The following is a 15,660-nucleotide window of genomic DNA, read 5'->3' as shown; positions in this document are numbered from 1 at the left end:
ATACTGCAGGACGCACAGTTACTGCACCGTTAGCCCACATCCGCCTTCTTGCAAATGCAGTACCATCACAGTTTCCTGGGTGCCCTAATTGTGTGTCAATGAAACAAAAGGCTCCAGAAAGCCCAAAGTCAAAGCGATTGCGTCTTGGATCAGCTGCATTACAACGTGCTCGAAGAGTCTGCGGAAGTTTCCACCGCGAAGAGAAGGCAGACAAGATCTCGAGGACCGATCATTTGTATGACCACATAAGAGCAATGAAATCGCAATTTTTTAAGTGTTTAAATGTAATCAAAGCCTAATCGTGACCAACATAGTTGAAAACGGAGCGCCCTTTATTGAATGCTCTGTTGTCGAGAATGACGACATGAGTTTCACTGTAAAGTATTTAAAGACGCCTGTGGTGAGACTGGCATCATAAATGCTCGTTCCAGCTGCTGCGAAGAGCAAAATAGGAGTTGTTGAGATACTTGAAAACATAAAAAAATGGGACACGGGCCTGCTGTCAACCATGGAGAACACACAAAAAGATGTTTGCGACAGCGTTGGGTTTCTTCTTGAAAAGTTGTTATTTGTCATCGATCCTGTGCACATAGTGGAATGCGTCCGAAACAATGGGCTCAATAAAATAAAGACGATAAGCACTGTTTCTACTTTCCTGAGTTTCACGCGGAAGAAGCGCAAGGACAACGCATGTGCTCTGTTTATTTCCAAACAATCCGGGATCTCTATAGTTTAGAGTGCGAACAGCTGCTTAGATATGGGCATAGTTTGGCTAGAAAGGCCTTGTGTCCGTCAAGCATTTAAAGACAGAACACGAAACTTGCACTGAAAATGTATAATGACTCATTGCCTAGTGAACTACGAACCTTGGGAGCCAAGCACAATTTGATTTTCTTCAATGAAATCCCAAATTTTGAGGACATTATACCAAAGTGGTGCAAAATCGCCAACGTTAAAACACCGCACAAAGGGAAGCGGCTCAAAGACATATTTCAGGAACCCCTTTTACAGCGAAGGTGTTAAGGGCTCAGTCTCCGATGGTCGTGTCCGCGTGTAGAAAAAAGCTCTCATTGGGCGTATGCTGTCATCATCATCATCATCAGCCTATATTTTATGTCCACTGCAGGACGAAGGCCTCTGCCTGAGATCTCCAATTACCCCTGTCTTGCGGTAGAGTATTCCAACTTGCGCCTGCAAATTTCCTAACTTCATCATCCCATCTGGTTTTCTGCCGACCTCGACTGCGCTTCCCTTCTCTTGGTATCCATTCTGTAACCCTAATGGTCCACCGGTTATCCATCCTACGCATTACATGGCCTGCCCAGCAACATTTCTTCCGCCTAATGTCAACTAGAATATCGGCTATCCCCGTTTGTTCTCTGATCCACACCGCTCTCTTCCTGTCTCTTAACGTTAGTCCTAAGATTTTTCGTTCCATCGTTCTTTGTGCGGTCCTTAACTTGTTCTCGAGCTTCTTTGTTAACCTCCAAGTTTCTGCCCCATATGTTAGCACCGGTAGAATGCAATGATTGTACACTTTTCTTTTCAACGACAGTGGTAAGCTCCCAGTCAGGATTTGGTAATGCCTGCCGTATGCACTCCAACCCAATTTTATTCTTCTGCAAATTTCTTTCTCGTGATCAGGGTCCCCTGTGAGTAATTGACCTAGATAAACGTACTCCTTTACAGACTCTAGAGGCTGACTGGCGATCCTGAATTCTTGTTCCCTTGCCAGGCTATTGAACATTATCTTTGTCTTCTGCATATTATCTTCAACCCAATTCTTACACTTTCTCAATTAAGGTCCTGAATCATTTGTTGTAATTCGTCTCCATTGTTGCTGAATAGGACAATGTCATCTGCAAACCGAAGGTTGCTGAGATATTCGCCGTTGATCCTCACTCCTAAGCCTTCCCAGTCTAAGAGCTTGAATACTTCTTCTAAGCATGCAGTGAATAGCATTGGAGAGATTGTGTCTCCTTGCCTGACCCCTTTCTTGATAGGTAACTTTCTATTTTTCTTGTGGAAAACTGCTGTATGCTCGAATGAAAGCGCGCGAGGGACGCGCGCGTTCACTCGCGAACGCGGAGAGCAAACGCAACTTCTTCCGTCTTGCGAAAGGCCGTGGGGGGATGGGAGGGAGGGAGGGGAGGCGACGTTTAGCTGCGGCACCAAATGCGTATCTTGCGACCGGACGCAAGGGGACCTGGCGACTCAATCACCAACGCGAAATGAGGAAAGCGGGAAGGCAGCGCGGGAGGGTGGGAATGTAGCTTTTGCTCTGCGAGCAATTAACTGCGTACTTGTACTTTGCGCGGCGACGGGCGGTCGCGCGCACCGTATCTAGAAAGCAATCTGCAACACGGCTCCTACCTTTGTATGCGCTATGCTTTCGCCGCTCAGTTTCCGTTGAAGCGATAGACTGCATGAACATTCCCTCGCTGCTACTGGCGCGCTGACTCACGCCAGCGTTTTGACAGCGGTTGTGTGTGGTCATCGAGTGTTTGCTTGTGTGGTCATCGATTCATGTTTGCCTGTGCGCGCTGACACCATCCTTGTGAGTTCAGTTAGTAAGCGAATGTGTCCAAGTTTACAGAGCCGATAAAACTACCATCCTTACTCCGTATAGCTCACTACTAATTTTCTATCGCAATTGATGCTTCGCCTTTCAGGCGGAAGTGCGTCTTTTTTGTTTCGCAGTTTTAATATTTCATCCGGAGAATATTTCACATAAAAGGCATGCGCTGCCGGCGTTTTATTTCATGAGATTTCTTTATAGGCTGTAATTCTAAAAATTCTGAGGAGCTGTATACACTTGGTCATGTAGCAGCACCAGCAACGCGCAGAACTGTTGTCGAAGGCGGCGGCGTTTTGCCCGCGTTCGCAGCGAACGCGCGCGGCGTTGGTGACGTGTTTATGAAGAATGTGCCAACCTTTGCCGTACACCCTATGGCGGTGTGCCGTAGCGACTATAAGGCCATGGTCCCTGGGGTCACTAAATAAATGAAAACCACCGGATAATATATATTCCTCATTTTTTAATAGTTCAAATAACCAATTTCACCATCACATCTTAATAGTCATAATTGGCAGCACATAATTGTCACCACAGTACAGCTTCTCTGGTCTTCCATCTCCACCCCTGTGGAAGGGCTGACAGAATTTTTCCTTCAATGGATAATCCCAAGGTGGTTTCTTGCATCATCTTCTCGAATGGCTGGACAATTGAAGAAGAAAGGTCCTTGATAGTGGCACGCTAACCGAGGAAACCCACCAAACGACATTTGCGCTGCTAGAAATCACCAGCTACTGCTTCAGTGAGCTGGGTCTCCCTTACGTACTTCTGGGAAAGCTTCAGGTTGACAGCTTAGAAGAATGCTTCGGGCAGTACAGGCAGTTGGCGGGCTCTCAGTACCTCGTGTCCATTCTACAGCTGTATGGAGGAGAAATAGGTTAATGCTGCAAAGCTCATTGCCCGTGATCCCTTCATATCGCGTGGATGATAGTACATGGGATGATAGATGGGAAAACCTCGGCACTCATTCGAACGCACCCAGATCAAACTGGAATGTCATAGTGACTGCCGACACGCTGTCAAAAAGTTCTGACATCATTTCTGTCCTCGTATACGTAGCCGCATATACCATTTATGCAACATTAAAACGAATAAATTGCTTGAAATGAAGGGCGCTGCTAGGAATTTACATGCCCATAAGTGTTTCCGTAGCACAGAAACACTACGAGTTAGTAAAAGTATTAGAGCGAGGTGGCCTTGTGTTTCCCGTAATGTGTATCGCGAATGTTGTTACCGACTGCTACGGTGTTGTAGGCCAGCTGTCACAGAAGACTGACTTTTTGATGGAAGCAAATCAGTGGCAACTTGTAACCTCATTTAATACCTCACTTAAGAGTTGCTTGCAACTGAGGAGTCTTGTGACTTCGACGAATGTGAAGAACGACCCACCGGTGAAGTTGTCATGAGAAATGTGTTATGGTGCAGTGGTAAAATTTTGTTGAAGAAATTTTGTGGTCGCATGAACGACAAACTCTTTGAAGCCGACAATAAATCAAGACGATGAAGCTACTCTGGAGAAGAGGGCAGCACTATGACTTTTAAATTTAAGCTGTGTTCCCTGTCATCGTGTACGCGAAATCCGTTCTCAGTTCTCAGGTTGAAGCATGTCATTTTGTATGCTTTGACAGGCTTTTTATTAATGCAGCGCGTAAATAGTTCTGCGTAAATAAAATCACCTTGAACACCGTCTGTGCTCTGAGTGTCATCTGGTCAACTATGCCTAAAGAACAATCATCGCGCTCCGGTTAACGTTGCACGTAAATGCGAGATCCCTTCATTCAACCCAAGCACACAGCCGGTCTCCTCTCCGCGACGTCACTCACTGAGCGCTCAAGCCTTCTTTATGTCTAGGTGATGTTGCTTGGCGTCATGGCGATTCCCTCTCCCCTGAAGCAACACAGTCGCGCTGCTGCTTCAGCGGGTGTTCCCTTTGGTCGCTCTGCTACGTTGAGGCGCGCTCGCGCCGTGTCTTTGAAGCCAATGGGAACACGGTCGAGGCGCGTTTGTGACATGGCGTCGCAGCCAGTTGTAATTTAGGTGCCGTTTCACAGACGTCGGAGGCCGACTTTTTTCCGCCGCAAGGTTTCGAAGCTTTCGCCTCAAAATGTCAGGCATTACGTTAAGAAAGAGGAAGATTGCGGTGTGGATCAGAAACCAAATGGGGTAGCCGTTATTAGAGCACTGCACGGGCTCGGGCTTACCCGAAAGCCCGGGCCCGGCCCGGCCCGTGGGCCGGGCCGGGCCGGGTAGAGGAGTTTTTTCACGGGCTCGGGCCGGGCTCGGGCACGGCGTGTGCTTTTTGACCCGGGCCCGGGCCGGGCTCGGGTTTTTTTGACGCGGGCCCGGGCCGGGCTCGGGCTTTCTGCGAGTTATTCTCGGGCTTCTCAACTTTGAAAAACATGTATTTTTCGGTCTCGGGCCGGGTTACGGCCGGTTTCGGGCCGGGCTCGGGCTTAAGGTAAAGGGGTGGCGGCCTGGGCCGGGCGGGTAACGTAGATTATTTCCGGGCCCGGGCTGGGCCCGGGTCTCGCCATAAAAGTCTTGATCGGGCTCGGGCGGGCCGCCCAATGTGAAAACGGGCCCGGGCCGCAAAAATCGGCCCGTGCAGTGCTCTAGCCGTTATTCCAACTGAGAGTAAGAGAAAGAAATCGAACTGGGTCGGTCATGTAATGCGTCCAGCATTCCATGGCCTGCAGAGGTTCCCTCTTCCCTTAGTACCCTTTGTGTAGCCATTGGAGTTACAGAATAAGTACCAAGGGAAGGGAAGTGTAGTCGAGGACGGGAAAAAATAAGGTGGTGTGCTGAAAATCGGAAACTTGCAGGCGCAACTTGGAATCAGCTAGCGCAACACCGGGGTAATTGGAGATCTCTGGGAGAGGCCTTCGTGTTGCATTGGACATAAAAATCGGCTGATTATGATTATAATGATATAAAAGAAATGCACGCCCGAGATCGCTATTTTGTGGCATACCTGTGATCACTCTTCGACGGTTTGTTCCCCATAATATCAGCGAAACAACGACGGGCGTGTTCTGAAAGAAGCGAACAAGTGGAAGTCCTAGTCCTATAAGGGCGTGTTTTTTTGTTGTTGTTTTTTTTACACTGAAGCTGTGTACCTCTCGTTGGTCGGTACATTTCGTGGTGTGAACACAAAACTCCAGGTTAACAATTGAAGGCAAACGGCATACCTTTCTGTGCAAGCCAGATTACAGCAAATATATTTATTCATAAGCCAACAAACAATGACACCAAGGAAAACATAGGTGAAATACACCTACATATGCTAAATGAAGGCATCTATGTTGCCAGATTCGAGCCCTCGTTACGTAATGAACGAGAAGAAAGGGAACCGAGGGGCCCGATTGTTATTAATCATATCATAAGCCAACAAACGATGACACCGAGGAACACATAGCGGAAATTACTTGTACTTGCTAATTGAGCAAAGAAATTATAAATTAATGAAAATAAAAATCGATGAAAAAACAACTGGCCGCAGGTGGGGAACGAACCCATGTCTTCGCATTACGCGTGCGATGCTCTCGCCATTGAGCTACCGCGGCGCCGTTTTGCCATCCACTTTCTGGGGTATTTATGTCTTACAGCTAGAATTAACCCTGGGAGTGTTAGCCAGCGCCACCACTCACAAACCTAGGCGTGGATGTGGAACACATTTCTGCCGCAGACGTCACGAGTACATGATCTTTTTTTCAGTGACGGCAACTGGTCAATACACCTACATATGCTACATGAAAGCATCAATGTTGCCGGATTCGAGCCCTTGTTATGTAATGAAGGAGAAGAAAGGGAACCGAGGGGCCTGAAATTGTGTTTATCTGTACTTTTAGTTCACTTTTATTTAATCTTGTTTCATTTAAATATGCACTGGAAATCGCGTAAGATACCGAGTTTACACGGGCGCTTTCATATAAGTAGTATCATACTTGCGATGCTGTTTAACAATATTAAAAACGTGGACAAATTTCGTGATTAATTGAAATACGACCGTCGAATCAGTCCAGTACTTGTTTGACAAGTTAAGATTATCATGTGGAACTCCTAATACTCTTTCCAATCTCACTGAAAACGTTATTAGAAAAGCCTGTCGTTTCTCATGTTAGTAGCTGGGCGCAAATTCACAGGCCAAGTGCAAGAGAAGGACAAGGTGAACGTGAACGAGGACAGCGCTTCTCGCGGTTCACGTTATTATTGTACGTGTCTTGGCTCCGCATGGTGAGTTTCAATCATAGGTGATAAACTAGCCAGCTCACACAGTTTACTAGCTAGCAGTAATCGATAACTTGGTTTCCGCCATGTCACTGCTTTCGTCCCTTGATCATGGTCTACTCCCACATACAAAAATGTCCCGCACACTAACCATCGTCGCACAATAATGTGTCCGTGTCCAATCTATTCAAACATTCTATGTTAGCCTGGAACATTCTCGATAAACTGCCCTCCTTCCGTCTAACTGTTAATTTCGTGTGTTGTGTGTCTTCGGTGGGGACGTGCCATGAAAGGTTTTCTATCCATCGCGGTACAGAAATTTTCGCATAGTTACTGTCACAATATATCATATCAGGTTCAGAATTTTTGCACATGCTTGTAATTTCCTACGCTTGGCGAGCCTGTCTCCTATGTCTGCAAATAATTTCTTCAGAGGGAACATTAAAAATAGTCAGTGCATCGATCCTTTGTCGATCATTGGCACCGTTGTGGAATTAGCAAACGATCCAATGACAAGTGCGTAATTGTTTATCACATGTTTTATATATGTGGTGAATGCAATGAAGAATAGTGTCATGGTTTTGATGGTGGAAGTAACAAGACAAAAACAGAAGTGTGATACGCAAATATGCAGAGTGAGCATTAAAGAGCTTGACATGCGATGCTGACACGTATGTACACCCAGTGACCCATGTCTGCTCAGCAGGACAACAGTACCTAGTGGTCCAAGCAAGCAGACAACTTGGTTCAATGGATATGGGAAAAAGGGTAAATACGGACACAAAAACAAACATGTCCAAAAGTTGGCGAGGTACCCAAAGAATGCTAACCAAAATATTATGTCATATAATGCGTGACACGTTATGTGAAGAAGATGAGTTTTATAGGAAGATTATGGTGGCACGTCTTCTCAAAAATAATTTTTATCCTTATTTGCTGAAGGTCAATTTCGTCAAGGTTTTTTTTGGCCCTTCGGAAAATTCACATGGCTTAAACCTAGATAACGTCCGCTGCTTCCTTGACTTTAGCACCCGGCGTCATGCCAGAGATGTGAGCAAAATGTTTCTTTCTTTGCTAATTATCCTCCAAGATATTCGAGGCCTTGGCTTGTCTCGCCGAAAAAATATTGTGGATATGTGTATACAAATGTTATATGAAGCTACCCTTGCAATGACTTCTACAAACTTCTTAAGCTGACCACATACGAGCATGTCCAGCTCTGCTCTGAGTAGCCAAAAAATAAATTCTTATATAAAACCTGTACACTTATTGTCGGCTAACAAGCATCCTAAGGCACACCGACCTATTAATTAAAAGGCTAATGATATTTAATCGATTATTGGAGTTTCTTTATTGTGCTTGATTGAACAATTTAATGTGTTCCACCAGCTTCTTGGCCACCTCTGTGGAATGCGCATGTCATACTATGTCAAATTCCTTTATAAACCATAAATATGAAATGCCGGTTTATAGATATGTCTAACGCGCGCCGATGTGTTCATAGAATGGTTAATTTTATTTCACAAATTCTGTGATTTACTTCACTTTCTCTCATTTAGCCATTGGGTATGTGCCACTGGGGATATGCCCGTTCTTGGCCAATCTTCGGGAATGTGTATTTCCTACTGCCAGACAAAACGTATAATCCCTAAGTGTTGCTTGATACGTGGCGTACTTTTCTTTGCATACATAAGTCATCACCAAATTGCATGCATCACCCTTAGCTCCAAAACACTTCATCACCCACTTTACTTCAGTGTAATTTCGCGTAGATTCCAACGTTTGTGTTGGATCACCATGAGTTTCTTGTTATTGTTCCTTGACTGTGTTTTGTATGTTCGGCCCTTCACGCTTGATGTGCTTAATAGTTTCAGCTAACATCAAACTATAGAAGGTAATCTCCATGTAGCAATTAGTTCTATCCTAACGTTTATTCACCTGGCTTCCTGCGACGACCAATAGGAATTGGCGAACGTATAAATGGTGTTGGTCGCGTAATATCCGCTGTGATAGCTCCAACTGGCTTCAACTGCTATCTCAATGACCTCTTCGAAACTGGCGCCTTTGTCTAGGTTGTGTGAGCTCGAATGCTCTCTATTCTTGTCACGACACTGTGTTGTGAATTGATATGTCACAAAGTCAGAAGGCTTATTTTCGTCTAGTTTTCGTGCAACCTTGTATTCCGAGAGCGCATACTGGGTCAGGCCTCCCTTTTTTGTTGCGTAGTCTTCTTACTTCATTGAATTTACCACAATTACAGCAGCAAAAGCGGCTGCACAAAGTACTCTTACATCGAACTGAACTTTCAGAATGAGATCCTCAGCGCATGACTCACATGCGTGACACATCACTCACTACTGGGGATTTATTTAAGCTTTCATTTGTTAATGGTTGGCGCGAAACACCGTATTGCGGCAACTGGAGAACCATTCCTACGCCTGCTCATGTACACCTGGACAGGTTATGTTCTCTGCGTTGTAGTCTTTCCCGCTATTCTTTAATTTTACGCTAAGAAAGGCACAAATGATGCACAGCTTGTTAGTGCTAGAGCCCGGATTTATGGCATTATAAAAGTCACTTTTAAATACCTAAAACCGGCAATTACAGCAAGATCCTAGGCGCGACGGTGACTGAATTAGGCACAAAACCTTCGCAAATCACGACTTGGGGTGCTATAACGTAAAATGATTCCAAACTGTTTTGATTCCAATTTCTGCAATCAGCCTCGACGATTGGTAAAAACATTTTCGGGCCACTCCCAACTTCGCCTGTCTGTCACGCGACGTCACGAAAACCGCAATAGCTCCCCATTTGATATAACATGTACACACTGATTATGCATGAGTAAACCGCACAAAATAAAAATAATCATTCCTGATTCGACGCATTTTCACCAATAGCCCTCTGCTATTGGCCCAATGTTTTCTGGCTACGCCCACTTCGCCTGTCTGTCACGCGACCTCACAAAACCGCGAAAACTCACTACGTCAAAGTGACGTGTACGCGAAAAAATGCATTATTATGCCGAACAAAACTGAAAATTTTGCTGAATAGCGACAGACTGCCCCGTTCCGGAAGGAATAGAAGATAGCTGCCCGCCGATCGTTCATGCCCTAGCTACTCGCACCTGCCGGTGAGCATGTATTTATTTGCGCATGGTAAACCTTTTTGCGTGGCAGTAAAGCGTTATCGAGCCCTTTCGGCATGCATACGACATCGCTCTGCATACTCTTCCTTGCTGAGGATCCGTTTTAGCGGCATTCTTATCCTTCCGTTGCACGCCGCCGCGATTTTCAACCAGCCACCGCAAGCTAAGTAAGGTGAAGCGGACCAATCGGAGAAGCCGGCACCACCCTCTTCATGGGGTTATCTATTTTCCCTGTGCTGGCTCGGCCCCATCGAAACCCTCTCCACTAGAGCGTGCTCTTCGCCTCTTGTCAGCCAATTAGGCAAGAAAAACCGCTGTGTGTATACAATGTTATTGGTTTTGAAAGCGAACAAAGGTAACCTCCTATAAACGAGGAGAGTGTTTGATTGGCTTGTTAAGACAACGCTGCGGGTCACCGCCCGATGCTTGCGTCGGTGGTTACGTAAATTTGACGTCAGGAGTTTGGAATCAAAACAGTTCGGAATCATTTTACATTATAGAGCCCTTGTTTTAAGTAATGAATGTGTGTAGCCCAATTTCATGGTGACGAACTGACGTAGCATTCACTTGTGAGGTCCGAAAGGCAACTATCAGATTGTGGAAGCCACATCTTCAGAAGGCTTTGCTGGAGAAAGAAAAGGTTTTTTTTTGTCGATCCGAATACCGTAGCAAACACGCTTAATCGACTTTTTCTGTTTGAATGAGCAGGTGCTGTAAATATTTAATAGCCAGACTTCACGTTCCGCCTAACAATGGCGCATCTAATGAAAAGAAAAAGAAAAGAACAAAGAAAAGCACAAAATATGCCAGGAAAGCTGCTAAATACTGAACGCGAAACATTTTTATTGACTGCAGTCAACAAATGTCATAACACAAAGATTACGCCCAGTCAGGTGACACATAGTCTCCATTTCCCGCTTCGTGAGATTTCTCGAAACATCTGACTAATATTGAAACTAAGTGAAAACGAAAAATATTGGAGCAAAAAGAAGCTTTGCATAGTGTATGAATAAAATAAGTGTTAAAGTTATGCGAACCGTCACGCATGATTATTATTTGTACATTTTCAGGTTAGAGATTGTGCCTCCTCTCACTCTTAATAGGGTAGTTGGCTGAAAACTACTACTCAAGATAAACAGAACTGAATAGATCGTGATTTTTCGTATGTGTGTGTCTGAGATCTGCACGCACTCTGGGCGCTTGAGTGCTTGCCTGTAAAAGCTTCCGAAACTTGTTTGAACCAAAAAGTCTGCGTTTCTTGCGTAAGACAAGGTGCAGCTCTGTACAAATTTTTTAGACATACTCCAGTACACGCATGGGGTGAATTAAACGTTTGTTATGCAGTGGTAGCTGTATCACGAGTCATAAACTGTTCAAAAAAGCTCTTGTTTGAAGGTGTTATCGGATCAGAACTGTGGTATTATTCTTCGCAAAGTGTTTGTCTATTTATCACGCGTTTGAGGCACATGATTATGTTGTCACCTCATTTATTATACTTAATTAAAGAGATCGAATGAGGGTGCTATGAGCTGCAGTTTTTTTAAGAGGTGCACAGCGGAGTGATCCTCATTTATTTCCGTCTTTGCGAGAGCAGTCATCTGCTGGTGTGTCTGTATAGCTTCAAAACGAGCAGAGACGCCAAAAAAGTACCGTGTGACTAGAGTGAACTGAACTTCCAGCAGACTCTTCTACCTTCCACCTAACGCATGCGCAGCGTAATGTACAGCCAAAAGTATTTGGGTGGTTAAGTGTGCAGTACATGTTTCTCAAAATTCTGCATCTTTCTGTCTCAAGTCCTCGCCTGCAGTTTAACATGGATTGGTTGTTCAATGCCGAAGGATGCTTGGGTTATCATTTCTTCTGGCATCACTCAACAGTGTCACGCAAATCGTGAGAGGTGCTCAAAAGCTCCACTAACGTCGACAACGCAAGCGTTTATACACTACGGCAGATTGCCAGTTGCACACAGTCAGGAATATCATATGCCAATTTTGCAAATTCTTGTGCAGAGAAGTAACCAAATGGTCTTTTAAAACATGAACGAACGCCACAATAAAACATCTTAAGGTGCTAAAAGCGAAGGTAGGGATATATACGGTCAAAGGACAAAAAAAAGCTGTTTATAGGCTATGTAAAGTTAGTCACATACTGCTACTTAGCCCAGAATTTGTACTTATACATCAAGAAGGTGGGGTTCCTCGGGCGTGGAGGAAGAACTATGAATTTTTCACTGTGAAAGGAAACCTTAGAGCATTGTAAACGCATGCTAAGCTGAATTTTCCACACGTAAATAAGCACCGAGTTGCTTTGGTTTCCAAGAAACCGCCGATTCAGGAAAGTCGTGTATCTGAAGAAGAATAGTGACTGGTACGTTCTGCGAAAATAACACTTACTCTGACAAAACATGATATGCTGCTAGCGTTCTTACAAAAAAGCGCCTAATTCTCGTTATAGGAATTAAATAAATACCGTTATTGTTAGCAGCCGGTCATATTTATTTCATACCACCGAAAGTGAAATTACCTTTTAAACCATGAGCATGAGGTGCTACAAGTAGATTGAAGACCATTTTAGGCAAAGTGCCGTTCTCATCCTTTACCCTACTGCAACTGCAAGCGAATAGATTACAGTCAATGACAATGTAATCACTTTATAAATATGATAAGCACATACTGACAGCCATTGGTTGCACCAGCCAATGGTAGCTAGTTTTGCTGGAACGTTTGTAAGACTATTCGTATGAAAGAGAAGTTCAATGTCTCTCCTGATGTACCGAAACCTAATTCAGTAATTATTGTTTCCCCTTCCTAGTTCAGATGCCCTCCATGGTGTTTTATTCTCTTTCCAGCTGCTTCGCGATGGGCTTCTTGAAAACCAGACAGCCGAGTACTTTGAGACAGTATTCAAAATCAAGATAGATGGCACCCAACACTTGGATGAAATCTCCTCCAAGATGTGCCCGGAACTGGACCATTTCGTCTGTTTCTCATCGCTCGCCTCCGGTATGGGCAACGTGGGGCAGACAAACTACGGCTACGCTAACTCTGCAATGGAACGCATCTGCGAGCTTCGTGCTGCTCGTGGGCTGCCCGGTAAGTCTTCTGCATTGTTGGCAGCTATTTTTTGCCGAATAAAAAAAAAACAGCCTAAATAATTCTTATTGACCCTTTTCGCGGCGATCCCATCGGCGCTGCTATGTTTGATCACGTGGTGACGCGTTCATTGCTTGCTTCAACTGCCTCTGTGGTTACGATGGACATTCAAGACGCCCGGTGGGTCTCAGGTCACCCGAAACTTCTGTTTTGGTAGATGTCATAGACGCTGAGTGGGTGGATGACACGAAGTTTTGGCCGCAGCTTCAGAGGATGTATATGTAAAAGCGCTTTCGGAGCTCATCAAGCTTTGTCCAAACAGCGCGAGCAGTGTATATTGTGCTTGTTCTAAATGCGAGGTTAAATATGTATTTAAAAAAGTCAAACTTCCCGCTTATAAATTTAATCAGGATCAGCGTGTTTTGCTATTCGTTCTTTATTTGGCAAATACTTAGAAGCAGTGGCTTGTTACGTTTCTGACTCGGTGATGTTCCTTGGTGCGGTCACTATATCTGATTATTTTTTGCGTAATCACTCGCGGGTGTGCTCAGTTCCGATAGATTAGTTCTTTCTGCGCACAAGGCTTGAAACGTAGCTGTTTTGCAAATTGTAATACGTTGCAGCAAAGATGTATTATGGCTGGTAACCCGCCTACTCCTGTGAACCGTCACAAAACATTCAGCTTCGACAATTCGTGTGCTGTAGGTGTAGTCGTTGGCATCCATGCTCTGGCGCATTGGTTCAAGTGCGCCTCCATTCGCATATTCTTAATAGATTGGCGATGGAGTGGGCATAAATGTACGTGTAATTTGGGGTAGATGTGTGTACGTAACGTGCGCGAAACTAACGATGCCAGGAAGCTGACGGATAAGTGACATTTTTTTTTTCATCCACTAGGAACGTCGTGCATCGAGAAGGGCTGGCAAACGTCTGTCCGAGTGTAGCAATATTTCGTGAAGTTGGTCACTCATGTTCATTCCATTCATTGATATGCAAGTCACTATTTTTTCAGCCAGCTAGTGCACACGTCCTCAATCCACCACTTCACATTAGGCAGCATGAACGGAGCACAGTGCGTGAGGGAAAACCCAGTTGCATTTCCCACAGCTGATCGCACAAAAACAGGGGAGAATCGGTAATGGTTTCTTTTTCGCGCGCTTTCGCTAAGGTAAGGTGCGGCGCGCCGCCGAAAGCGTCATCTCCTTTCTCGAGAACAAATGGCTCTGCCAAAAGGGTCAATACTAATGCCGTGCTGAGACCTATACCATTCGTGAAATTCCTGAATTAGTGCCGCATCGCGGCTATGGTTTTAGCCCTAGACGGAATGAATTGGTCCCGTAAATTTAAATAATGAAACATAGGTTATTTGAGTAGCGTGAAATAGGTCGTTGTTTGCCGCTTTACTATAATGACAGGTTGGATTACGTTCTTACAGTATTATGTATAGTAGAATATTCGTGTAGCAGCAGACGGCAACGCAGATGATGTAACTTTCTGAGACTTGGTGCTCTCTAATATCCGACTTCCATTTTCTCAAAGAAAAAATTGAGCTATCTTTAGGGCTTTGGTGCTGTGCATGGCTTTAGAAACGTGGAATTACGTTACGAACATTGCAATGTAACAACATATATTGCAGCACGAGACTAATGAATAACTGCGTATTTTATTTGTTAGTGGGTGCTTGATTGATTTATTTATTTTGGTATTTATTTCGGGAATAATGCAGCCTGAAGATTAAGCGAGACGGGCGAGAAATGAACATAGCAAAACTTAAAGTTATGCAACAAGATAAAGCAATATTATCGCACAAATAAAGTAATAAGCAAACAAACCTGATTGGCAGAGTTCCAAGCAACAATTCCACAACTTTGTAAAATCAGCCCTGTGCGCATTCGAACTCGTATCGGGTGAGGAAACATGCCTAATTTGCACTCAGCTGGCAGCAAGCTTCATGCGGTCCCTTCTGTCTGTGAATAATGAACAGCCTAGATTCAAACAACGCTCTCAGCCTTACTAAATTAACAGTGCAACGCCTTCGAATTAACAGGCGTTTCTTACTTCTAAAAAAAGAAAAAAAAACGGGCATCATAGAAATTACGGTTCCGCCCCTCGGTAGCGTTCTGGTATATTTCTCGTGTTTTCCTGGAAGACGCCTCTCCTATCGCTACAGCTAAGCAAGTGAAGTCGACTGAGCGCTGTCTCGAAGCGACGACTCCGGCGGGAAATAGCCTAGGGAAAGAAAGCTGCCTTCAATGCCCAGATGACAACGATGACACTGCTGCAATCGCACTCAAGCGATGATGCTTCAGCTGAACACGACTTGCACATAGTTCTATGCCACAGGATGAAGAGGCGTAAATATTTATCTGCACCAAATACTTCAGTGATTTCAATGTAGAGGTGATTCGCGCACACATTTTTTTCATACCTTATATAACTGCTTACATTGTAAACAGTCTAACAGACAACCTATTTTCTTTCCTTGAATGCTCTTGCTAGAGCCAAGTTTAACTCTATGAGAACGTTCCTGGCTATCGATCTTTACAACCAATGTGCAGTCGTCCCTTTGAAGATGGTAAAAGTGCTGGGAAAAGCAGTGTTTAGACGCGCATTTCACA

The 15,660-nt window shown here is 44.6% G+C and overlaps 1 protein-coding gene across 1 annotated transcript in view; it reads left to right on the top strand.

Moving 5' to 3' along the window:
* Positions 1-15,660, top strand: part of LOC119444321 (fatty acid synthase-like) — a 208,118-nt gene that overhangs the window by 176,114 nt on the left and 16,344 nt on the right. Inside the window, 1 exon segment of the mRNA XM_049664541.1 lies at positions 12,799-13,042. Within this exon segment, the coding sequence (XP_049520498.1) occupies positions 12,799-13,042 (244 nt within the window).

Source organism: Dermacentor silvarum, chromosome 3 (genome assembly GCF_013339745.2).
Source record: "Dermacentor silvarum isolate Dsil-2018 chromosome 3, BIME_Dsil_1.4, whole genome shotgun sequence".
NCBI lineage: Eukaryota > Metazoa > Arthropoda > Arachnida > Ixodida > Ixodidae > Dermacentor > Dermacentor silvarum.
This window is presented reverse-complemented; position numbering and strand designations above follow the sequence as displayed.